General features: G+C 40.3%; 1 protein-coding gene across 3 annotated transcripts in view; it reads right to left on the minus strand.

The window, feature by feature from the left end:
• The window catches only part of LOC136883521 (sortilin-related receptor), a 698,235-nt gene that overhangs the window by 401,018 nt on the left and 269,680 nt on the right, over nt 1-27,537 (minus strand). For all 3 annotated transcript variants that reach the window (XM_067155885.2, XM_067155884.2, XM_068229722.1), the window contains exon 12: nt 22,516-22,751. In XM_067155885.2, coding sequence (XP_067011986.2) covers nt 22,516-22,751 — 236 coding nt within the window. The remainder of the gene's footprint in view (nt 1-22,515; nt 22,752-27,537) is intronic.

Consider the following 27,537-nt stretch of genomic DNA (forward strand, 5'->3'; position numbering starts at 1 on the left):
GTTTTTGTTCTTCCTTGTGTGCCTTCTTTATTTGGTTTCTTTCTTTCACTGCCGTTTTCACTCTAGCATTCCACCATGGTGTCTCCTTTTTTCTTTTGATAGAACTTGTAACTCCACATAGGATTTTGGCTTCTCCCACAAAGGTGTCTTTGAAGGCCTTCCATTCTTCATTAACGCTGGTTACTTCACACTTCGGCAAACTCTGTTGAATCCTTAGTTTGTATTCTTCCTTTATTTGGACTTCTTGCAACTTCCAAGTTTTAACCCTTGGTTTTTTCGTAATAAGTTTCTGCGTTTCATTTGTCTTATGTTTGAAGTCTACTACCAACAATCTGTGGTCACTGTCCATGCTTTCACTACGGATGACCTTTACATCTGTGATGTACCTGCCACCATCTTTATTTGTGATTACGTAGTCAATCAATGTTCTATACTGGCCATCCCAACTGTACCTTGTTATTCTGTGACTGTCTTTTTTTGAAGAATGTATTTTTGATTATAAGATCATTTCTTCTGCACAGATCTAACAGTTGTTCTCCTTCTGGGTTCCTTTCTCCAAATCCATGTGGACCAATGATGTTCTCGTACCCAAGTCTGTCTACCCCAACTTGCGCATTTAGATCTCCAATAATATTTTCCTCATTAACTGTTCTCCAGTTTCATGAACATTTTAATGATTCTATCACTTTTGCAGATAACTTCAGCTGTAGCATCAGACCCTTCGTTAATTAAGAATCCAACACCATTTTTCGCTACCTTCTCCTGTCCATTCCAGTATAATTGATAACCTCCACGAAGTGTCTTACTTCCAATCCCTTTCCATTTGGTCTCACTTAATCCCAATATTGATATTTTTCTTCTATCCATCATGTCTAGGAGTTCTTCTAACTTTCCAGTTAATGATAGAATGTTCATAGTTCCAATTCAGTATTTGGGTCTCTTTTTTTATTTGGGGTTTCCTTTCAGAACATTGTATATCATCAGCCTTACGGTCATCATACTTTACAATTGTCTGAGAGGACGTGTCAGGCCGGTATATAATATTCTTTCCAAGGCTCTTTTTCTTATTGAAAGCGACTGTACTCAATACTCTCCTGCTGACTTGCTAGGCCTAACGCATAAGAGGATTTTCTTTCAGGGTTTACTCCCTTAGCCTTTGAGGATGCCTTCCTCATCCTACAAGGCAGCAGGTTCCATCTGTACACCCCAGAAGGATGGGTTGCCTCTTCCACCATCTCCACCGTACCGAAGTCCATCTTCTCCACCGTAGATGCCGTTGAGGTCTTCACCCTTAACCCAGGGCAAGGGCCCTCCACATTTATGACCCCTGGAGAGAGGGTGTTCCAGTATTTTAAAACCCCCAGGAATTGGGCTACCTGTTGGTCCGTGGGTTGTATTGGTTATTTCAACCAGCCCTACATACTGTACGGGCCCCCTATCCGCCACCTGGGGACGCGCTCTGTAGGGGTCAGGTTCCCCTTGTTACTTATTGGAAGTTAACCCCACCCACAAGGAGTAAGGTTATTTGCACTTCTACTGTCACAAATAATACCATGCACCTTAGATGAGCGCTCCAGGCAATGAACATTCAATGGGCTAAGCGTGAGTCCACCTATTCAACGCACAATTCCCGTATTTCACCACATAGTAGTTGCACATTTTATAACAAAATTTTCTAAAAAATAGTAAGATGCAACCATTATGTGAAGAATGTTTTAATACCAGTCTTTTTATTACTGAAAAAAATGATTTATAACTAAACTGTATTTTATACAAGTTTAAGGTGCACGTAATAATCCCGTATATACATCAAAATAATTAAAATAGTCCAAATCAAAATTCATAATTCATTTCCAACAGTCCGGCAAATGTTTCTCCAATCTGAAAATAAAAATGAACAAATTACATTAATAGTCATTTATCGGAGCATTAAAGTTAAAATATTACACTAGCAAAAAATTATTGCATTAACGTGAAACTTCCCGGTAATAAATAAGTAGAGCTGGCTGCTTCAGCAGTGTACCGGCTCTTCTATCCCACACACTTTTAACCCAGTCCTGCACGAGTTCTACCCTTTGGTTGCTCTCCTACATGAATTCCTCAGGGAAACTATTTACTTAGGCATCGTAAGGCAGCAACAGCATTGCCATGCATCGTAATTTCTCACTACCGCTAGTCCATGGTCCTTATAATGCAATAGTGCTGTTGCGAGGCATATGGGAACCTGATCAGCATTACTGATTTGGGAAAGTAAATATACATTCTTCTGGCACAAACGCAAGGCAAATCGGTGAAAATTTGCAATCTTGTCCGTGTAATTAGCAGGCAGTCTTTAACACAGGCACTGACAGATTGTGTCGTCGCATGAACCTCATGACTGAACCACTACCCTCCTTAAGAGGCGGCTGGAGCTGGAACGGCCGGCCACCAGCTCAGTAGTTGTTGTAACATGGGTCAAAAGTTTGTAAGAGTTTTTATAAGGAAACGGAACAAGGTAAAACCATTTTGTTTTTATAGCGCATGGTAGTCTGTGATACACTTTTCATTAGTGCAAAAGCATTTCAGAAAGAAATACAAATGGTAGTTAAAATAACGAATCTCCATATGAAATTGAGCTCTGAACCGTGGTTTTCCTAAACTTGTTTTAAGTCAAGATGGTGTTCAAATTAGAAGCAAACTATACCGTAGGGAAGTTTATTTTTTTCTCTACGGGGCTACTGTAACATACTTCAAAATTAGGGATTCTTTATATATTTAATCGTGATTTTAGTCAAGCTCTGCTTATTGACTTCCGAGTGTCGGCCGAATTCTAGTGCTGTTAGTTCAGCCAGTTTCCGTCAGATGCCGCAGCGTCACAAAGCCTTGTCCTTGAAGAGGGATGATGACAGATTAGCTCTTACCCATGCAGGGATGTGGTGAGCGAGATCTTCAGCTGCTATCAGTCGCTTCCTCACACTTGCTTCATAACAAGCTGCAGTGGACACGCTGACATACTTCGTTACTCGCTAGTTGTGGTATGACCTTTCAATACCACGTTATATTTTGTCGTGTTTTATTATGCCGTATCTTTTTACCGAGTGCAGTGGAATGGCAAAATGCTTGATTTGTAATAACACATTAAACTTTTAACAATAAAAATGTCATTGTTCCGTATTGAAAAGTATCACAGTTAAATTGAAATAAAAAAATATGGTAGTTCAACCTAATCAATACAAGTTAATAAGAGATGTATAGATTACATTCTTATTTAATTAAAAGTGGAAATGGTACCGGTTTCGACCCCTGTCTGGGTCATCATCAGCCGATTATAACTCGAAAAACAATGCATAAGTAAGAAAGAAGTTAACGGTCAAGTCCACACAATATCAGTTGAAGAGGCGATATAAAATTGACAGGGGTAGGCACTGTAAAATTCAGACGAAGTGGAATGTAAGTCACTTAAAAGAATCATTTAATCATTTAACTGTTCTCTGCTTCTTGTGAACATTGTGAGACAGTGCTAAACATTGCGTGTGCCATGCTGATGCTCGGAAGATTACGCATTACTTCTTTTAAGTGACTTACATCCCACTTCGTCTGAATTTTACAGTGCCTACCCCCATCATTTTTATATCGCCTCTTCAACTGATATTGTGTGGACTTGACCATTAACTTCTTTCTTACTTATGCATTGTTTTTTGAGTTATAATCGCCTGATGATGACCCTGACTGGGGTCGAAACCGGTATCATTTCCACTATTAATTAAATAAGAATGTAATCTCTACATCTCTTATTTACTTGTATTGAATAGGTTGAACTACCATATTTATTATTTCAATTTAACATTAAACTTTATTAAACATTTTAACACTGGGCGAGTTGGTCGTGCGGTTAGAGGCGTGCGGCTGTGAGCTTCCATCCAGGAAATAGTGGGTTCGAATCCCACTGTCGGCAGCCCTGAAGATGGTTTTACGTGGTTTCCCATTTTCACACCAGGCAAATGCTGGGGCTGTACCTTAATTAAGGCCGCGGCTGCTTCCTTCCAACTCCTAGGCCTTTCCTATCCCATCGTCGCCATAAGACCTATCTGTGTCGGTGCGACGTAAAACCACTATTTAAAGTTAAAAACTTCATGATCGTTCCGTATTGAATAGAGAAATATATATATATATATATATTTGGCTGATGATGACACTTGTATTGTGTCGAAACCGGTCCCAATAAACAAGTTGTGACTTCTTTTTAGTTCAACTTACAACGAAGTATTGAAAGGTGGATCCTTCTAATATTGTACATCTTCTTGTAAAACCACTAGCAAAAAAATTAAAATTCATCGACATTATTCTTTAAAACACGCCAAAGAATATGACAAATATGTTGGTGAAAAACACTATGAAATTGCGAATGAACATAGAACAGCTGCCGTATCTGAGGTAGGTGTTATCCGACTTTATTGAATTGTCTTTGTTGTATTAGTGATGCAATGATGCTTACTATTCAAACTAAGACAATCAACTCATTTTTATTGTTAATTGTAGGTCGGAGGTGAATCGTCAGTTCGAATAAGCTACAACATATCTCACTAAAAGAATGCTAAATGGTGTAATGTTACAGAAAGAGATGCAGTAATGGTTGCGAATCCGCATACTGAATAGTAGTTGCTACAAATGTTTCTGTATTACCTCTGTGTGTATACATTTATAAAACTATTGTAAGTTTTAGTAGATTAAGAATGAATTGCTATAAATATATGTTGTTCCTCTTTCAGTTGTAGCCTATTACAATATGGGCAGTGGCGGTTCTAGATACTTAAAAACCGAGCTCGATAGCTGCAGTCGCTTAAGTGCGGCCAGTATCCAGAATTCGGGAGATAGTAGGTTCGAACCCCACTGTCGGTAGCCCTGAAGATGGTTTTCCGTGGTTTCCCATTTTCACACCAGGCAAATGGCGGGGGTGTACCTTAATTAAGGCCACGGCCGCTTCCTTCCCACTCCTAGCCCTTCCCTGTCCCATCGTCGCCATAAGACATATCTGTGTCGGTGGGACGTAAAGCAACTAGCAAAAAAAAAAAGGGGAAGGGGGGGGGGGCTGTTTGGAATTGAAAGTCTTGGTAACGGAATTCAAAAGAAAAGTAACCATGTTTATGAAAATACAATGGGCAACATTACGCACAACCAATAACATGTTTATTTCAAATGCGTTATATCTGTAAATTATCAACTTCTGTATTAATCAAGGAATTTTAAAATAATTATTTCACTAAAACTGAGACGCCCCCCGCCAGGGCTAGAATCACCTCTGGATATGGGTTTAAATCTACGTTTGTTACTAGTGTGCACAAAAACTCACCGCTGCACTGCTTCCCTTGCAGGCTGACCTCCCCTGTTTCTGCATTACAAACCTCCTTGAGGCTCCGTGCATGTGTCACTGTTTGTAATACCCATTACAGCTGGGACAGACAGAACGCAACCGTTGTTGAATGAAACAGTTAAAAGTATATAACCGTTTTTCAGTTGCAGTGCGGTGGTGGCAATTGGTTTTTTTTTTTTTTTTTTTTGTTGCTAGGGGCTTTACGTCACGATTATTGCCTTAAGAGGAAGTACAACTAGGCAACCATCCGCTATATAACTCTTATCAGAGAGAAAAGATGGAAGGGATCCGACACTTTGAAAAATGAAGGTATCGGCCAAGGGAAGACAAGGGCCACGAGGGCGTGAAAATGAAAGACTCCATAGGCCTCCTTACGTAATACCGTCGGGGTCGGAAAAGAACAAGAGTTGATCAATGTGGTCAGATAGGGTAGATGAGAGAAGAGAATATCGTCTACTGCAGCTGGTTATTCAAGGGAAGATAAAAGGCAAAAGAAGACCAGGAGAAGGCGCATTCCTTGGATTGATCATTTTGAAAACTTGGTTCAACTGCTCCACTACTGAGCAACATCCAAAGCCGATCTTCTGAAAGGAGATGAACCGAGCTCGATAGCTGCAGTCGCTTAAGTGCGGCCAGTATCCAGTATTCGGGAGACAGTAGGTTTGAACCCCACTGTCGCCCCCATGTGGGTGGGGGTGGTAGAATAACACCCACGGTATCCTCTGCCTGTCGTAAGAGGCGACTAATAGGGGGCCCAGGGGCTCTGTACTTTGGAGCGTGTGCTGGCGAGCACAGGGCCCTTAGCTGAGTCCTGGCACTGCTTCCACTTACTTGTGCCAGGCTCCCCATGTTCATCTACCCTATCCGACCTCCCTTGGTCTACTCTTATTCTCTTTTGACCCCAACGCTATTAGGTTTGCGAGGGCTAGGGAGTCTTTCATTTTCACGTCCTTCATGGCCCTTGTCTTCCTTTGACCGGTATCTTCATTTTTTGGAAGTGTCGGATCGCTTCAACTTTTTCTCTCTGATTAGTTTTAATAGAGGATGGTTGCCTACTGTAGTTGTACTTAATCACCACCACCCCACTGTCGGCAGCCGTGAAAATTGTTTTCCATGGTTTCCCATTTTCACACCAGGCAAATGCTGGGGCTGTACCTTAATTGAATCAATTATTTCAGAAACCAGTCAAGCGCCAAGTCCTGTCATTTTTGGGAAAATGAAAGAAACTGTCTAGCATCAGACAATATGTTATGGTAGGGGTTTTAATATTTTAGCTTGAAAGTATCATATCTCTTAATAATTTCTATCTAAGCAAAACTATTTTGTGCTTGTTAACTTTGCTGTAAAAACCGGAAAAAATTTCCACTTAACTGGTTTCTGAAATAAACGGGTGTTGCAAACATATTTTTATGGGATAATTCTTGAATTTTGAAGGGATTTTGTCATAAAGCCCATATTTGTTAAAAATAACATATTTTAATAGGTTTAGACTGTATTGCTGATACAAAAGGATGAAATCAGCAATGCCTGCTCATCATGACAGGAGATAATCAATCCACATAAACAAACTCCACAGCACATTCTGTCTCTGTAGTAGGCCATTGTAAAATGTTGTCATAAAAGTGTTGATATTCCAACAGGTAAGGTTTTAAGGCATTTAGTTCACATATCTTCTTGATATTGATGGGCACCTAAAACAAACAATAACAAAGAATAACGTAGGGCTCAGACCAAGTACTTCCTTGACTGAGTAAGAAATATAAACTTCTCCTTTTACCCTTGCATTCCGAATAATATTACACGTGTGAGTTTGTCTACCACTCCTCGTTTCCTTTTTAGATACAGGTTCGTCTTCTGAACTTTTTTTTTTTTTTCTGCTACAGTAATGGCTTTACGTCACACCGACACAGATAGGTCTTATGGCGACGACGGGATAGGGAAAGGCCTAGGAGTTGGAAGGAAGCGTCCGTGGCCTTAATTAAGTTACAGCCCCAGCATTTTCCTGGTGTGAAAATGGGAAACCACGGAAAACCATCTTCAGGGCTGCCGACAGTGGGATTCGAACCCGCTTCTGAATTTTCTGACATATCACTAAGAATATAAAAAAACACTGCACTAAACAAAAGAAGTACTTTTTGAATCAGTTGTTCACAAAACTAGGAACATGCGATTCCAGAAACACAACAATGACAACAAAAACAGATGAACAGCTGGTTATTCTGGATTCAGAACAGCAGTGTCAACCAGAAAGGTACCAGCAGTTTACCGCAGAAACCAACCAAGCAGTATCACTTAACTGGTTTCTGAACTAAATACGAAATTCAATGTAATGCCCGACCATTATACGACAACGTTTCTCGACTGGTTTCAGCACCAAAATGTGCGTATACCCTCTTAGTAACATTCTGCCATTAACTCATTTTTCCATTTTTTGGCACTTGACTGCTTTCTGAAATAATCGAATCAATTAAGGCCACGGCCGCTTTCTTCCCACTCCTAGCCCTTTCCTGTCCCATCATCGCCATAAGACCTATCTGTGTCGGTGCGACGTAAAGCCACTACTGTAGCAAGGAAAAAAAAAAAAAAAAAGAGACGTCTCTTGAAGAAGGATATATGAAAGTGAGGAGCCCGGCACAAGTAAGTAGAAATAAAGCTAGGACTCGGCTATGGGCTCCGTGGTCGCCAACCCAGACTCCCAAGTTCAGAGCCTATGGGGCCCACTTTAGTCACCTCTTATGACAGGCAGGGGATACTGTGGGTGTTATTCTACTACCCCCACCTACAGAGGGAAGTTGAAGTGACCCTCAGCTGTTGCGTTCTTTACCAGCACCTTTTCCGAGTTTCATAATGGGTAGGTATACAAAACCGTCGTTTACAATCCTTGTATTTCTTGGAAATGGGGTTTTCCAACGTAACTGGACAACGTAACTCACAGGTCAGATAGGTCATTCCGGTGAGCAGCGTTGCTATTGGCTAAAGCGCTTGACGTCACCGAGAGCGAGAATGAAGTGGCATTTTTTTGAGCTTAGTAGTTACTCTAATTACACTCCACTCAAGTCATGAAATACAGAACTAATGGATATTTAGATGCTGTAACATGTATTATTTAAAACATACGAAAACATACAACTTCAAATCCGTCTTTGTAAAGACAAAGAGACTCTTCACAACGGCTCGAAGGATGGAACGCAGGCCTTCTGCCCCTTGGTAGGTTCGATCCTGGCTCAGTGCAGTGGTATTGGAAGGTAGACACGTTAAAGAACTCTTGCGGGACAACATTCCGGCACCTCTGTGCCTCCGAAAACAAGTTATTTGATCGTTTTAACACAATATACAATGGGATGGTTTATACATTGTTTATATATTTCAGAACTGTTTGTTTCCAAGGGGGGAAAACTGTTATAAATTTGTTAGGCTTTTATTTTTACTCATGGTTGTTGGAAAATTCCGTTCTTGGTCACATTACAATATTTATCGTATATCCAAAGTATCACTGTGTGATTAAAAAATGCATAAATGAATTAACTTCTGTTATATCGGTTTGTATTTTCACTGGATAGAATTATATTATGTATCACTGACTGGCGGTACAGGGAAAGACGTGAGGTGGGGACGGGGTTGATGCACTACTTCATTTCAACATCGGAAACTGTGTCCAGTCACAGGGGTCCCGGGTTCAATTCCCGGCAGGGACGGAAATTTTAACCATAATTGGCATGGGGGCTGCGTGTATATGTCGTCTCCATCATCATTTCATCCACATCACGACACGCAGGTCGCCTACGACATCAAATAAAAAGACCTGCATCTGGCGAGCCGAACTTGTCTTTGAACACTCCCGGCACTAAAAGCCATACGCCATTTCATTTATTTTTGTCGGAAACAGTACCTTATTTTGACTGTTTTGCTCAGCACTAACCCATGCTCAATAATTTCCTGGAAAGTTTCACATTCTGTACAAATGTCAACACCATCAGCTCCGTGCAACTACTGTATCACAACCTCCTGGTGACGGACTATGTGACGCTGGAGGGTGAGAGGGGAATCGCTCACTCGGCCTTGGCCTTTCTTACAGACATCTATGCATCCGCGATGTAACTATCAGTGGAGTTAGCTGTCGACAGCAACGAGACTAGTGGCGATATTTTGAAATAAAATGTGGATCTAGAACCGACTCCAGCCGCCTCTAAAACCGATTTATAGGAACGTTGCGTTCACGCGTTACCTTCCGTGCCTTCATTTGTAACACTTCATAAGATATACTACAGCCAATGTTATGAATTTCATTGACATACACAAACATTTCGTCAATTTTCAGACACTTCCCTGTGTCCAGACATCTAAACGAGCATCTAATATAGTTTGTGTTTTTAGCTTCTTTCAACTTCTGCCAGTGACACATCAAGTATCCACTCACTGAAAATTTTCTTTCCATGGCTGTTACCGTGCTGTTCAGCAAAAACAATTACCTTTAGCTTGAAGGCTGCAGAAACGTTACTGTAATTATACTGACCTGCGAATTCAAACTTTCTGATCGTTGCATGAAGTTTACATAGTGATCTTTTATATTTCGAGCATGCTGATTCCGGAACTGAAGTAAGTTTTACCCTATCACATCATGTTTTTGTGCAAATTCAAAATGAAAATTTGATAAATATGCAGCACGCGCACACGCAAGATTACTATTATCACATGTAAAGAACGCTTCTTTCTTATTATTTTCACCCATCTGAACACTCCTATCTTACACTGGTTTACTTATGAACATAATATAAAGATATGTAGTGTATTGTGTTAACAGATCTGTAGAAAAAACACAGCCAAATGGACCAAAATTTACCACACATTAAACCTCATGAAGTACTGAGAATGGTAAGTCTACGGTTTCAATTTTATAATGTCCTACCTTAGTATAAGAAACGTCTTACCGAGCTCAATAGCTGCAGTCGCTTACGAGCAGCCAGTATCCAGGATATAGTAGGTTCAAACCCCACTATCAACAGCCCTGAAGATGGTTTTCCGTGGTTTCGCATTTTCACACCGCTTCCTTCCCATCGTCGCCATAAGACCTATCTGTGTCGGTGCGACGTAACGCAACTAGCAAAAAAACGTCTTTGCCTTACTTTTCATGTGTGAGGAGTAGTTGGACCTTCTCTCCTTAATAACCAGCAGTAATCTGCCAGCACGATTTTATTCCATTTCGCTTGATATCCGCGGTCCATTTCTTGTAGATCCTGATGGAATCTTTCTCCTTGCTCTTCGTTCAGCGTTGCTATATTCTCAGGGAAATAGCCCAGATGTGAATGAAAAATGTGCTTTGTGTAACCTCCTTGTACACCGAACAGAATACCTGGAAAAACCTACAACCTGTTTTCCAGTCTTTGATCGGGTCAGGGATGTAATGAATGAACCATATATAGGCTATTATTACAATGGGGTCGCCACTCCCAAAGTGATTTATTAATGACTGATAAATGCTATGAAATGATAATTGAGAGTTTTGCTAGAATGAAAGATGACAGGGAAAACCGGACTACCCGGAGAAAAACCTGTCCCACCTCCGCTTTGTCTAGCACAAATCTCACATGGAGTGACCGGGATTTGAACCACAGTATCCAGCGGCGCTGCCATCTGAGCCATGGAGGTTCAACAGAATGCCTGTCACTTTGAAATTACCACACACTTGCCACTTGTGTTCCTGGTACTTCAGTTTACACAACAGCATTTCGAGATTTCCATATGTTTCTCGCATAACAACTGAATGAGCAACGGGAATGAATGCAAGTTTGTTTTCATTGTGAAGAAGGACGCACTTCAAACTACGCTTCGAGGCGTCGATGAAAAGTCTAGTCAATAGGGTCATACTGTGGTGCTCCTAGTTTTAAGATAACCTCCGGAATGTTGTTGCAGAAAAGAAGGGTGTAAATTCTTGTTCGCAATGTCTGTACCAATATTATGTTGTCCCTGGTGCCAACATGTTCCTTTCACAAAGTCTAGACCCGAGTAACTCGGCAGATTCCTTTGTAAGGCCAAGATCTCGAACGAAGTCATTTAATGCACTTTGCTCAAACAGTCTCTGTTCTTTTTCAACACATTCAGGGGAGAAATCACAGTCAGAGTTAGTGCCCGCCATTTCTGCGTCATTCAGAAGAGGGGCAATCCTGTCAATTTTCTGGATGCTGTAGTAATGGTATATCAGGGCCATGAGGAACGGGTAAATTTGCAGATCGAATATTCCTTGGATACACAATGTTACCTCCGTTGCTGCTGTTGAATACCTTCACATTCACAGAACAGAAGTAGCAGCGAGTACTGTTGCCTGGGGGTTCTCGCCACACCACTGGAATACCGAATGGCAACGCAGTTCGCTTACCGTTCTCCCATTGCCGTAACTGCTCTATAGAGGTTCTACAAGCCTTATGTGTTACCCACGGCTTGTCTTGGTCTCCAAGTTTCAAGCCAAAATAGGCATAGTAAGCCTTTCTCACGAACTCGGATATACTGCGCCGCTGTCTCATCGGCATGAAACTTTCACATACATAGCAGAATGTATCTGGATTGTTCTTGCAGCCAAGTCGCGGCATGTTGATAGATACAAGTTCAAAAAAAAATATTAACACAGTACGTCACTCACATATAGAACACTTATGAAGACAAAAATCTCTTTTCACTAGCCAGCGAAACGCAACTCAGACTGTCGCGGATGAAGCACAACGAGAGGATGACGCCATTCAGCAAAAACCACGTGTTGCCAGCAATGTTGTACATAGCTGATGGCTCTATACTCTGACCATTACAATACAGGACTACGAGATGGCTGGAGGATGTCAAATTAATAAAATAAATTAATAAAAGTATATGGAAATCTAAATTAAAGTAACACTCTTCCTAACAACATAGGAAGTGCATTAGTGCATGTGATAAAATAAAAGTCATATAGGATTTTTGAGAAAATGTGATGTGATGGGGGAAAATTAACATCGGATCCTGATTGAGGATGCAGAATTCATCCTAAAAAGCAGTACAGGATGGCAGCAGGACAGTGTTATCTATAATTTAAAATACGAGGGTAGATCGTAAAGTAACTCACAATTTTTTTCTGCCTTGGTATTGCAGCTGGAATGTTGACATTTCACAACGATACAGTTTGAAGAACAGTATGGTTTTAAGAAAGACCGATCAACATTTGACGAGATCTTTACATTAAGACATATGATGGAGAAAAGATGGGAGTTTGGAAAAGACATAGTGATGACATTTATTTAACATTGAGAAGGCCCAGACAGTTGGTATGGGACACATTAAGGAAAAAACAAGTTAACAGAGTGGTGGTGCAAATGATAAAGGCTATGTACAAAAACTTTGTGAGTAGTGTGAAGACAAGGATAGATAGGAAAAACAAAATGGTTTAAAGTTGAAACTGATCTCCGACGGGGAAGTGTACTATCTCCCATACTATTCATCGTAGTCATGGATGAAATTCATCACAACATTAAACAGAGATTGGGATGACAGGCAACAAAAGCCACGTTGTTTGCAGATGATATAGTGATATGGGGTGAGGATAAAACGGAAGTGCAAAAACAAGTAGATGTACGGAATAATGAGATAGAAAAATTTGGGATGAAAGTAAGCACAGAGAATAGTAAAACAACAGTGATGACAAGGGGAAGGAAGGAAGGAAGGAAGGAAGAGGAAAGATAAAACTCATCTTCATCATCGTTGACCAACTCCAGTTTCCCGGGTGTGGTATACGAGCCCCTTCCATTTTGTTCTGTCCATGAACCATTCTTCGTTCACAATCCGCTCCCATTCCTGACCTCTCTCCTCTACATCCTTCTTCATAAGTCTGTCCATTTTTCTTTAGGTCTGCCCACTGGTCTCTTTCCTCTGATTTCTCTTTCATACTCCCTTCTTGCAGACCTGTTGGCACTCGTTCTTTTCATATGACCAAACCACTTCAGTCTTGCCTTTTGGATCTTCTGGAGTAAGGAGTCTTCTAGTCCTACGTCTTCTCTGACTTTTTCATTCCTGATTTTATCTCTCCTGGTCTTCTGGATTATTGTGCATAGGAACTTCATTTCTGCTGCTTGGAGTTTCGAGATGTCCTTTCTTGTTAATGTAGCGGTTTCCAGGTTCTATGCGAGGATACGGGTGTAGTATTATTTATACAGTGTCATCTTGGTTTTGAGTGGTACTTGTTTATCCCATAGTAGCTGTCTTACTTGGAGGTAAAAATGTATTGCTTTGCTGATTCAACTATTTACTTCATGTTTAGCTAAGTTATTCTTGGACATTATACTACCCAAGTACTTAAATTCTGTGACACTGTCCAGCATAGTGCCATTTAGCACAATTTCTGGCTGATTGTCACCCTTCTGTACCTTCAACACCACCGTTTTAGCCTTGTTGATGTTTAATCCATATCTCTCAAACTCCTGACTCCACCTCTGCAGTCTCTCTTCTACATCTTTCTCTGAATTACCCCAAATTACATCATCTGCAAATTCAAATGCTTTTAAGTCTTGTTGCCCGTTTTCTTTTAGCGCCTTTAATATGGTATCCATTACAATGATAAATAATAGGGGTGACAAAGCACTACCTTGTTGTACTCCCCTTTTTGTCTCAAACCAGTCTGACAGTCCAGAACCAACTTGTACACAGCTTCAGGTTTTCTCATAAAGACCTTAACTTTTGAAATTAGACTGTCTCGAACTTCAAGCTTTCTCAGGCACTCCCAAATAGGCTCCCTTGGTATGCTGTCATAGGTCTTTTTGATGCCGAGGAACAGTAGATATAAAGACGTCTCTTTTTCCCAATATTTTTCCATCAGCATCCTGACAGCAAATATCAGATCTGTTGTTGATCTTCCAGGCCTAAAGCCATATTGTCCCTCTTCGAAAAGTGGTTCTACAATTTCTTGTAGTCTATTCTCTATAATTTTTTCCAGAATTTTTAGTTCATGACAGAGTAGAGTGATTTCACGGTAGTTGGTACATTTCCGTCTGCTGCCTTTCTTGAATATAGATAAATTATACCTTTCTCTCAGTCTTCTGGGATGGTATTTTTCTGCCATACTACGTTTAGGAGTCTATATAGCCATTGGATTGCTGGGGTTCCTCCTGCTCTTAACATGTCCACACTTAACTCATCTATTCCTGCAGCTTTCCCTTTCTTCATACCTTTAAGGCTCTTCTTCATCTCCAACCATGTGATTGGTGGCTCCATATTTTTACTGGGCTCTTCAGTTTTTCCACATTCTTCTCTGTTTTGACTTGCATTTGATGCGTCTCCATTCAGGAGCTTGTCAAAGAAGGTCTTGAATTCTCTCCTGATTCCATCTTCCTCTCGTACTACTGATCCACTGTCCTGCTCTATTACCTTGATGTCTCCTAAGTTATTTCGCTTGTTTTTAATTACTCTCTAAAGAAGTTTCTTGTCTCCTCTGCTGTCCTCTTCCAACTTTTCCACAAACTCATTCCATTTTTTCTCTTTCTCTTTCTCTTCTCTTACTGTCCTCTTAGCTGTACGTTTTTTTTGCCCTGTAGATTTCCTGTAGTTTAGTTATTTCTCAGCCACCTTGATCTTGTGCATTTCTTTGCTTTTCTTTGTCTAGTATCTTTTTTGCCCAATTTCTCTCTTTTATAGCCAATCTGACTCTGTCATTCCACCAAGGTGTCTCTTTCTTTCATGGTCGATCCTGTTACTCCACACAGGTCTTTCTTCTCTTGAGCACTACATCCAACCTGCACTACCGTGTAATTTGTGGACTCCAGCTGCACAGATAATTTCATGATCCTATTATTCTTAAAGGATACTTCGAAAATGGCGTCCATGTCTTCTGTTACCAGGAAAGCTACACCATTTCTGGCCTCTTCCTCACGTCCACACCATACTAATTAGTAGCCATCTCCGAGAATCTTGCTACCTGCCTTTCTCCATTTTGTTTCACTCATTCCCAATATGGATAGATTTTTTCCTCTTCATCATATCGATAAGTTCTTCAGGTTTTTCCAGTCAGGGTCAAAATATTCACAGTCTCAATTCTTACATTGTTCTTCGGACATATCCGTCTTTCATTAGAGCCATGTTGGCCCTGATGAAAGACTGAATGGTAAAATACTGGAAGTGGTTAAAGTTTCAAGTATTTGGGAAGTGTGATCACAGAAGATGGAAATATTACTAAGGAAACTGGGAAAAGAATACAACTACGATGTCCCGAAGAAATGTAAAGAAAGTGTTATATTCAACCTATTATGAACCCCTACTAACCTATGCACCTGGATTGTGGACTACAACAAAGTGAGAGGAGAGTAGAAAACAGGCAGCAGAGATGAAATTCCTAAGATGGATCGAGGGCAAGGCCAGAAAGGATAGAATTAGAAATGAAGAGATAAGGAAAGAAAGACAGGAATCTTGAAACTTCAAGACAGGATAGAAACAGCAAAGCTAAAGTGGTATGGGCATATGATGAGAATGGTAGAAGGGAGAGTGGAAAAAAAAAAAAAAAAGAGCTTTTTCAGAGAAGTTAACAGGAAAGAGGACCATGAGGAACACCATGAAAGAGGTGGACAGATTCAGTGCAGAAATGCATAGAAAAGAGGGGAGGAAAACCAGAAGATGTACTTAAAAAAGGAGAAGAGTGGTGGAGAGACAGGTAGCGATTGAAGAACTTGATTCACAACCCGACCCGGGAAGCTGGAAACGGAAAATGAAGATGATGATGATAGTTTGAAGCTTGCACTACAGAGGGTATTTTGTTTTCACGTGTAGCTCTGGCGAGAGAAGCCTGATCTACGAAACAAACATGGCGTGCATGTTACTGTCATCCACATGTGAAGAGCAGCGAAGTGTATTTCGATATTTGTAGGCCAATTAAAATTGAAATAATTGATAAATAGATTCAACCTATTCAATACAAAAGAATAAGAAATGTAGTAAATTACATTCCCATTTAATAATTAGAAATGGTACCGGTTTCGACCCAGGTCATCGTCAGCCAATTAAAACATGAAAAACAATGCATAGGAAAAGGAAAAGATTAAGTACACTCCGGATCAGTAGAAGAGGCGATATAAATGAAAGGGGGTAGACACTGTAAAACTCAGAAGAAGTAAAATTAAAGACAGTCAAAAGAAAACAGTGCGCAGTTCTCTGAGTGGCAGCATGGCACACGCAGCGCCCGGTAAAGTCTCACAATGTTTATGAATAGCAGAGAACGGTTAAATGAGCAAGTTTTTAAACACTGTCAGGCACAAAGTCACATCACAATCGAAGATCCATGATCGTGCAGGAGTTGAAAACGAGTAGATCCATTGAAGCAACTTATCAGCTCCCGGTGATCAGCGCGACACATTCAATATCAGGCACTGTGGTTTCAAACGCCACAGTAAAATGCAGAATAGCTTGAAGTACCAGTAATTTTCCTCGGTCGCGGGAAAGTAAGTATATAGATAAATATAATACAATTCAATATAATTGGATAAGTAATTGTGCTCCTATAGAATACTTAGAACAGTTGACGTGAAAAAACAATTGTGAGGAGGAAAAAAAAAACAGTAAAAAGTGCAATACCGGATACAAATGAAAACTTATATGCACAGTGCGCAATTTTTTAAAACGTAAAAAATTCAGGTCTTGATTGAAGTAGTTGAAATCGGCGTAAGGCAGGAGTTGAGTATGAATGAGAAGAAGCGAAATGAAGGTGGAATTGTTTTTTTAAAATATATATATAAAGTAAAGATAGAATAAATTAATAGAGGAAGAGGAATAGTGGAATAAGATAAGAATAAAAGAAATTGAAATTAAATGGTGTTGAGGAAGGATAAGATAGGGAGATAGATGACGGAGGGGTAGTTTAGGGTGGGTTAGGAGGGTGGGTTATTGGAGGTAGAAAATGTGGGTAGGAACTTTGTAAGGCATGGAAAATAGAATTTGGGTTTAAATTTAGAATTTTTGAGAAGAATTAGGAAATCGAAAAGGATATTGGGTTTTTCAGAAATGTCATTTAAATTGAAATTACGGTTGAAGTATTGATCAAGGTGAATAAAGCAATTTTCAGTAGTGTTTAAGAGGGGGCCTTTGTTTATGATTTTAAGTATTTTCATGACTTTTTCAACATTGGTGAAACTATGGTTGGAGTCTTGTATGTGTTGTCCTATGGCGAAGAATCTATTGTATTTAATGGCGTTGATATGTTCGGAGTATCTGATATTGAAGTTGCGGCCAGTTTGTCCGATGTAGGAGGGGTTATAATAGTTACATTTGAATCTGTACACTCCAGATTTAGAAAAAGCATTAGGCGTTGGATTTTTGTGGTTGGGTCTTTTTTTACTATAGAAAAAGAAGAGTCGCTGAAAAAATGTTTGGTTTTATCCAAGTAGTCAGTTTTTTTCCATTATGACAGAAGTGTTGCCTTTATCAGATTTGGTGATGATGAGATTACTGTCACTGATTTTCCTTTTAAGGTCCGAGATGAGTTTATTATTATTAATTGAATTATTAATATTATTATTATTATTTTCATTATTAATTTTTTTTCTAGTTGCTTTACGTCGCACCGACACAGATAGGTCTTATGGCGACGATGGGACAGGAAAGGGCTAGGAGTGAGAAGGAAGCGGCCGTGGCCTTAATTAAGGTACAGCCCCAGCATTCGCCTGGTGTGAAAATGTTAAAAATTAAATAATTGAAAAAGAGGTTCAACCTATTAAATAAGAATGTAATCACTACATTTCTTTCTCTTATGTATTGAATAGGTTGAACCTCTTTTTCAATTATTTAATTTTTAACGTTAATACTTTCAATACGGAACAATGAAATTTTTATCTTTAAATGGTGTGAAAGTGGGAAACCACGGAAAACGATCTTCAGGGCTGCCGACAGTGGGGTTCGAACCTACTATCTCCCGAATACTGGCTGCACTCAAGCGACTGCAGCTATCGAGCTCGGTTTATTATTATTATTATTATTATTATTATTATTATTACGAGAAGTGATTTTGTCATTGTTAAGGAAGATTTTTTTCGAGTTTTCTTTTTACTTCATATCTGATTTCATCTTGTTCATCTGTGGCATTTTGTTAATGGCTATTTCAGATTCAATAATTAAATTAGTGGCTAAATTGGAAGTGTTGAGGTTGGGCCAATTGTGTTTGAGGCCCTTTGAAAGAATTGAGTTTTCATCATCACTCAGAGTTGTTTAAGATAAATTTACAATGGGAGGATGGAAATGATCAATAGTTTTGGAGGGTGTGTTAATGTTCTTAAACTGAAATTTATGTGAAGAAGATTTGTTCTTAAGAATGTTGAGTTTTTTCCTCCAGGGTTTGTTGTTTAATTGACAATTCATGAAATAATTTATTATCTACTTGAGTTAGGAAAAGGTTCCATTGTGCACTCGGGAGAAGATTGGCAATTTCTAGATGTGTTTCGTTTAATCTGTTGTTTAAAAATGTTTTTTTCTTGTATAAGAAACTAATTTCGTTTTTTAACCAAATTTTGTTGGTTATTCTTTTCGATTTCCTAATTCTTCTTCTCAAAAATTCTAAATTTAAAACCCCAATTCTATTTTCCATGCCTTACAAAGTTCTACCCACATTTTCTACCTCCAATAACCCACCCTCCTAACCCACCCTTAACTACCCCTCCATCATCTATCTCCCTATCTTATCCTTCCTCAACACCATTTAATTTCAATTTCTTTTATTCTTACCTTATTCCACTATTCCTCTTCCTCTATTAATTTATTCTATCTTTACATTATATATATATAAAAAAAAACAATTCCACCTTCATTTCGCTTCTTCTCATTCATACTCAACTCCTGCCTTACGCCGATTTCAACTACTTCAATCAAGACCTGAATTTTTTACGTTTTAAAAAATTGCGCACTGTGCATATAAGTTTTCATTTGTTTCCGGTATTGCGCTTTTTACTAATTTTTTTCTCTTCACAATTGTTTTTTCACGTCAACTGTTCTAAGTATTCTATAGGAGCACAATTACTTATCAAATTATATTGAATTGTATTATATTTATCTATATACTTACTTTCAGGCGACCAAGGAAAATTACTGGATCTTCACGCTATTCTACATTTTACTTTGGCGTTTGAAACCACAGTGCCTGATATTGAATGTGTCGCGCTGATCACCGGGAGCTGACAAGTTGCTTCAATGGATCTACTCGTCTTCAACTCCTGCACGATCATGGATCTTCGATTGTGATGTGACTTTGTGCCTGACAGTGTTTAAAAACTTGCTCATTTAACCATTCTCCGCTATTCGTTAACATTGTGAGACCTTGCCGAGCGCTGCGTGTGTCATGCTGTCGCTCAGAGAATTGCGCACTGTTTTCTTTTGAGTGACTTGCATTTTACTTCTTCTGAGTTTTACAGTGTCTACCCCCTTTCATTTATATCGCCTCTTCTACTGATCCGGAGTGTACTTAATCTTTTCCTTTTCCTACGCATTGTTTTTCATGTTTTAATCGGCTGACGATGACCTGGACTAGGGTCGAAACCGGTACCATTTCTAATTATTAAATGGGAATGTTATTTACTACATTTCTTATTCTTTTGTATTGAATAGGTTGAATCTATTTATCAATTATTTCAATTTTAACTGTAATATTCTTCAATACGGAACAATGAAATTTTTAACTTTAAATTTGTAGGCCAAAACGAATACACCGAGTGAAATTCGCAGGCGCATGCGTGGCGTGTACAGGAACGACTGTCTGAACCGTAGAAATGGCTCCACGTGGTGTGCATTCTTCCAAGAGGGCCGTGTGAACCTTAGTGCTTCGCCACACTCCAGGCGGCCGGTAACAGCTTCAACTCCACAGAATGTCCGCGCCATTGAGGCAGCAATTTTGAACGACCGGCGTGTGCACCTGCAAACGTTATCCCAGACGTTCAACACTGTTCGTGACACGTTGAAATTCCGTAAAGTTAGTGCTCGCTGGGTGCCTAAGAACTTGAGACAACCACAAGGACCTCAATCTGCTAGGAAAGTGCTTGTGACAGTGTTCTGGGACCTGTTTCGTGTGTTATTGGTGGACTTTGCTGAACATGGGACCACTGTGATTGCTGCAGCCTACATTAAAACTTTGACTAAGTTGTGTCGTGTCTTTCATGACAAACGCCGCAACATTAATGCTGAGTGTCAAACTTCATGACAATGCCTGTCCCCATGCTGCCGCTCCTGTTCATGAGAAACTTGCCGGATTTGGGTGGGAGGTGCTCCAGCATCCACCATACAGTCCGAACTTGGCACCGTCGAACTTTCATCTGTCTGGTCCCATGAAGAAATTCCTGGCCGGCCAACACTTTGCGACAGATGAGGAAGTGAAATCAGCAGTCCGCAGACGGCTATACTCCAACCAAATGGACTTCTACGAACAGGGCATATTGAAACTGGTACCAGGATGGGAGAAATGTGTTGAGAAACTTGGTGACTATGTAGAAAGGCAGGTCAAAGATGTAAGTTTATTCATGACTGGTTTGGTTTTGGTAAATATTAAACTTTTTGAGAAAAAAATTATCCGGCATTACTTTCCAATCTGCCCTTGTATATGCTTCACGCGTTAATGGGTTGCTATGTAAATTACTGTCCGTAACTCTTCCTTATTATTGTATTCAAAAACAAAATATTTCTACAAACATCCTAAAAACAAAAAACAAATTCACACACACACACACACACACGTCTACAGGAATCAAGTCCCTTACAAACACACATCTGTACATTCCAGAGCAGTCGATACTTCCGCAAGAGTACCTAATAAACATGAAACTGGAAAAACCTGCATACCCTACAACATGGAGAGGTCCACTAGAGGTGAAGTACAAGGGAACTGTAAACAGATGTTCATACAAAATTGTATTTCCACAGCTATCATGATGACTTTACTGACTATCTGCAATTTCAGTGTAACTTGAAACCTTTGAGAAAAGGACCTTGTAATTTATGCAGTTTTATTTAAGAACAAGAAATTTGTTTTAAAAAAGGTGCAAAATTGCACAGGGAAATACAGCATGTCAGGGGTACCCATCATGGATAAACTATCCAGAATCACATCTGACATGGTATGGTACAAGATGCACAGATCAAATGATTACAATGTGAAGAAACTCATCCATCGCAACAGGGAAAAGAGAATGTGGCAGATCTATAACCATCTGGCTAACGAAAGTCTCAGGGATGAAAAAGTTAGATCTGAAGGAACACTCACCTCAAGATTAAGAAAGACACTCCAATACGACAGGAAAAGGAGAGGGCGAACAAGATGAATATTGCCAACCATGGTGAATGCTGACACCGCAGAAGGGCATGACTTTCTGAAAGGAATCGTCACTGGTGACGAGTCGTATACGTTCCATTACACTCCCGAAAACAAGTAGGCCACTATGGAGTGACAATTTAGAAAACCTTAAATTCCTCATGAAGTGTGTCAGCAAAGTAAGCAAGAAGTTTGGCCTTAAAATAAACATTCAGAAAATGAACTCCATGGCAAGAGCACCTGGACGGAAATACCATCGAAGTACCTAACTAGTTTTGTTTTTTTAAATCAAAACATCTCCAATTTGAAACTTGGTGGCGTGTTGGAAGTGTGTATGCTTTTAAAATGTGCACATATTGCAGAATGTTCATGAGGCCATGGGTAACTCACATTTCGATCACATCTCCAGAAATGAAACCAATGTAAGAATTACTCAATGAAGATGAAGAATAAGAAAATAATGTGTTTCCTAGCAGCTCACATAAAGATTTCCAACAATGGCATAAACACTAAGTGAGGTTTATATGAAGTACAATGGAAGGTTCTGAGGAGTCTGAGGAGAGTTTGTCGACAAAGAGAAAATGTATCAGGAATCATTCCAACAACTAACAGAATGTATTTCCTGATAAATATTCTATTCTCTTGTTATTGTAACACCATTTACTGAAGATCAATAACTACAATAAATTGTATACATCCTGGCAAATCTCATTATTTTTCATTACAATGCAGGACAACTGCTTCTCCAGAAGGGAATGGCAGAGCTACCAAATTAACCATGACCATGAGCAACAATGGCTGCTCACTACTCCAAAACACAACAAGAAGCGAATGAACGCGCAATGATATTGAAAATCCTCGTATACTTTTATACGAGACTCACCCTTGCATGGGATGCACAGCAATGCCACGAGGTTTCTTAATGCCCTGCTCGGGTCCCAGGATCGTACGTCTCATTCGTCCCTCGTTGTGTAGATCCGTGCGCACCACCTCGATCTTTGCCTTCATTCCATCTACAAAGTACAGGTTGTTGGACACCCAGTCCAGAGCCATACCTTCAATAGAGGCAAGATCCTTGTCGACCAGGATTTCTCGTTCACCATTGTTCAAGCAAGTCCTCTGTAACAAGAAAATCATATGAAGGACATGCAAGAAACAGTGCGAGGCTGTAGAAGGTCCCATGTGATTGCCAGGTCAGGTATTGGAGTTTTCTCGACAGAACGAGAAACTTTCTACTCTCTACCAGCCAGTTGAGGGCACATTACACAAGACATCGAGAGATAATAGCATCTTCGAAAGAGAAAGTCTTACAAAAAATGCATATGTTATGTTGTAACATAATACATGGGGGCTGCTGGCCATCATAACATGCTGTGTTGTAGTTCCTTATACAGTGGTGAGAAATGAATCTGTCTCCGATAAGAGAAATCTTCGTCCAAAACAAGCTCTAGCAGCTGAGACATTTGAACACATTTGTGTCGGAAAGGAAATTAGTCCGGAAAAACCCTAGTGCAAGAGGTCTTAATACAATAAAGTTTTATCCATACAGTGAGTTTGTTACTACAGTTCAAAAGACTATTTTTAACAACGGTTGAGATTTCTGAGCCATCAAGAGCGCCACTCCAAATATAAACTGCATTACAGTTATATTCAAATATGGTTGTCTTTTAAATTACCGGTAGACACAAAATATTTACACTGACTGATAGAGCAAATGCAACACCAAGAAGGAGTGGTCAGAACTTTATGCCAATTGCAGGGTAGACAGACGTCACTGAGGTATGCTCATGATGTGAAATGCGCCGCTGTGCTGGGCACGTAGCGAACGATAAATGGGACACGGCGTTGGCGAATGGCCCACTTCGTACCGTGATTTCTCAGCCGACAGTCATTGTAGAACGTGTTGTCGTGTGCCACAGGACACGTGTATAGCTAAGAATGCCAGGCCGCCGTCAACGGAGGCATTTCCAGCAGACAGACGACTTTACGAGGGGTATGGTGATCGGGCTGAGAAGGGCAGGTTGGTCGCTTCGTCAAATCGCAGCCGATACCCATAGGGATGTGTCCACGGTGCAGCGCCTGTGGCGAAGATGGTTGGCGCAGGGACATGTGGCACGTGCGAGGGGTCCAGGCGCAGCCCGAGTGACGTCAGCACGCGAGGATCGGCGCATCCGCCGCCAAGCGGTGGCAGCCCCGCATGCCATGTCAACCGCCATTCTTCAGCATGTGCAAGACACCCTGGCTGTTCCAATATCGACCAGAACAATTTCCCGTCGATTGGTTGAAGGAGGCCTGCACTCCCGGCGTCCGCTCAGAAGACTACCATTGACTCCACAGCATAGACGTGCACGCCTGGCATGGTGCCGGGCTAGAGCGACTTGGATGAGTGAATGGCGGAACGTCGTGTTCTCCAATGAGTCACGCTTCTGTTCTGTCAGTGATAGTCGCCGCAGACGAGTGTGGCGTCGGCGTGGAGAAAGGTCAAATCCGGCAGTAACTGTGGAGCGCCCTACCGCTAGACAACGCGGCATCATAGTTTGGGGCGCTATTTCATATGATTCCACGTCACCTCTAGTGCGTATTCAAGGCACATTAAATGCCCACCGCTACGTGCAGCATGTGCTGCGGCCAGTGGCACTCCCGTACCTTCAGGGGCTGCCCAATGCTCTGTTTCAGCAGGATAATGCCCGCCCACACACTGCTCGCATCTCCCAACAGGCTCTACGAGGTGTACAGATGCTTCCGTGGCCAGCGTACTCTCCGGATCTCTCACCAATCGAACACGTGTGGGATCTCATTGGACGCCGTTTGCAAACTCTGCCCCAGCCTCGTACGGACGACCAACTGTGGCAAATGGTTGACAGAGAATGGAGAACCATCCCTCGACGTGTTTCTGCATGCATCGCCGCTCGCGGTGGTCCTACATCCTACTGAGTCGATGCCGTGCGCATTGTGTAACCTGCATATCGGTTTGAAATAAACATCAATTATTCGTCCGTGCCGTCTCTGTTTTTTCCCCAACTTTCATCCCTTTCGAACTACTCCTTCTTGGTGTTTCATTTGCTCTGTCAGTCAGTGTATTTTGAAACAGATCAGGTGTCTGACAAAGGGCCAATTGTAGAAACGATGACTAGTTTTAAGCCTTAGACAACGTCTACATAAACAAAATCTAAGTTACGCACAATCTTCCATGGCACAAACAATGTTCAGCCGGTGTTTAGCTAGACAATTTTAAGTTTCAATATTGGTTCGAAAATGGAAATAGAACCATCTTCTGCGACTCTTTGCTTGTCACAACCAATGAAATTCGTTGGTGCGTGCGCTAAAAGCCAGTCAGCTGTCGTCTTCCTACACACTGCTCAAATATGGCTAAGCATGAGCATAACTTCACAAGATATTAGAATCATTCCGTATTGATGGTTTTCACTTTACAAAGGAAATTTAATATGTCCTCCTATTCAATACATACACATCTCCATCATTAAATGGAGTAGTAATAGTCAAACATGTTTCAACTCGTTTGAGCCACCTTTTTTCGCTGAAGATTGCTCAAACGAGTTGAAACTTGCCCACAGATAATATCGCTTTTGATGGAAATGAAATCTCATAATATGATCATCGACAGTAAAGCAACACGCCACCGTACGACGAAGTGTAGTGTTGTTACTGTGAGTGTAATCGCCCTCCGATAATCAGGACAAATAGTCGAAGTGAACTATAATTCCACGGAAATTTCCCAATGTACAACAAAATACAGTAGAAGTCCGACATAACGAGTACGGCATAGAACAAGAATCCCGTTAAAGCAACAATATTTTGCTGCCCCTTCAAAATTCCTATGTTAAACTGTGTATTATACTTCGGTTACAACGTAAGCCTTATCAGTGACGCATTCGTTATTACGAGCGATTAAGCGCGCACGTTTTTTTCCGTTACCGATATTTGTGCACCCCAGCGATTATGTTGCATGCGATCTATTACCTTAAATATCGTTTCCTCGCTATGTCCACTAGCAAGTTCTCTCATTGACATTCAAAGGCGATGTCGGAGTCGATTAGTAATACCTGTCGACCGCAGTTCCGTAAAGAAAATTTGAAATGAAAGAGTTATGTTTTTGTAATAAATGTGTAAATAACATGTCCAATAACAGTTAACTCATTAAAAATAAAGGCTGACTAAACGATCCCTTAATTTTAATGCTAGATACTGCAATTAAGTAATAATGGGATACACCTCAAGATATGGCAAAGTGGATCATTGATTTCAGTGGTTAGTTTTATATTCTCTCACGTCTGGTTAAATTTTGGGAAAGGCTGTTATCATGTAAATTTATAGCGAGAAGTTCATTTCTCTACTGGTGCCTGATATATGTTTTCATAATTACACATAGTATTAGTTAGGTTAGGTGACGCTGTTTGAATAAGAAAACTGAAACGCGTGCTACAAAATGCGATCATTCATTTCAGTGCAATATCGTTTTCTCGCTATGTGCACTTGCGTACTCTCTGGTCGACATTTGAAGGCGATGTCGGAGTCGATTAGTAATACTCGTTGACTGCTGTTCTCTGAAAGAAAATTCAAAATGAAAGAGGACAACACTTTTTCGTAATAAATACATAAATAACGAGGCCGATAGCAGTTGTTAACTTGTTAGATATAAAGGCTAAGCAAACGCTAGCTTAATTTTCATACTCTACACTGACATTAATTAAGAATGTGATACACCTCAAGATATGGCAGAGCGTGTCACTGATTTCCGAGGTTAGATTATATTTTCTCACGTCTAGTTGAATTTTGGAAAGGCTATTCCCATGTAAATTTTTAGAGAGGAGGTTATCATTTATCTACATGCGTTTGAAATATGTTTTCATGACACATATACGGTTAGGTTAGGTGACGCCATTTGAAGAAGAAAACTGAAATGTTTGCCACAGAAGACTGTAGAGTGATACTGTATTTCTCCGAATCCAAGACGACGTGTACTTTTACCCTCAGGATTTCATGCGAAAAATCACGGGTTGTCTTCCATTCCCAGCCTAACAGTAATGAAAACCACTGGCAACTACCATAGTAACCACGCTGCACCTTTCAGCCCCGTACGCGTGCACACAGGCAAAACACGTCTATAATAAACGACCGCTTCTTTATTATATACACTGCTATAGCCGTGACAACGGGTTGTACAGTGCCTGTGTGTAACGTTACTGGATCTCGGGAAATAGTGAAGAGAGAATGGCGTTCTATTAGCCTCTACAAAAATGTTTCTCAAATCTACAGGACATCAAAACATGCGAGCCTTCGAATTCTTAGAAAGGCCACGGCTACTCAGTGGCAGAGTCTACTGTGCCTGAAGCTTAGTAAAACTAAGTTTATAGACAGCAGGTATATTTTCGTGGCGGATAATTGTATTATAAAGATAGGTGGAAGAGGTATTGCCGGCAAATTTTCAACGGGCTCTCGTCGATATTATGATGTCTATTTTAAGTTCATGGTTATTAAACGCTCGAAAAATGTAGAATAATTGTGCAGCCGCAAGAAAATACAGCATAGGCCTAACTAAAGCCAATTTTTGGCGTTAGCGTGAAGACAAAGATTTAAACCTAGGAATTTCATTTTGTCCGTATTGAACTGAGAAAGGATGATAGGAAAACTTAAAACGGTCCACCTTTTCAATACAAAAATGTTATATTTATTTATAACTTGTATTTGCACTTGGAACTAGTTTCGACGCTGTGTTTGCGTCATCATCAGCCAACCTAAACTTAAATGATATCTCAGAGAAACCAAAGATCCTATTCGACTTTCTCATTGAATTTTTCAAAAACATGAATATCCCGAAAAACAGATCTGTCTTTCAGATTATGCATAATACTTTGTCACGCCACACACTTTCACCACATCACCC

The sequence above is a fragment of the Anabrus simplex genome, chromosome 11 (genome assembly GCF_040414725.1).
Source record: "Anabrus simplex isolate iqAnaSimp1 chromosome 11, ASM4041472v1, whole genome shotgun sequence".
Lineage (NCBI taxonomy): Eukaryota > Metazoa > Arthropoda > Insecta > Orthoptera > Tettigoniidae > Anabrus > Anabrus simplex.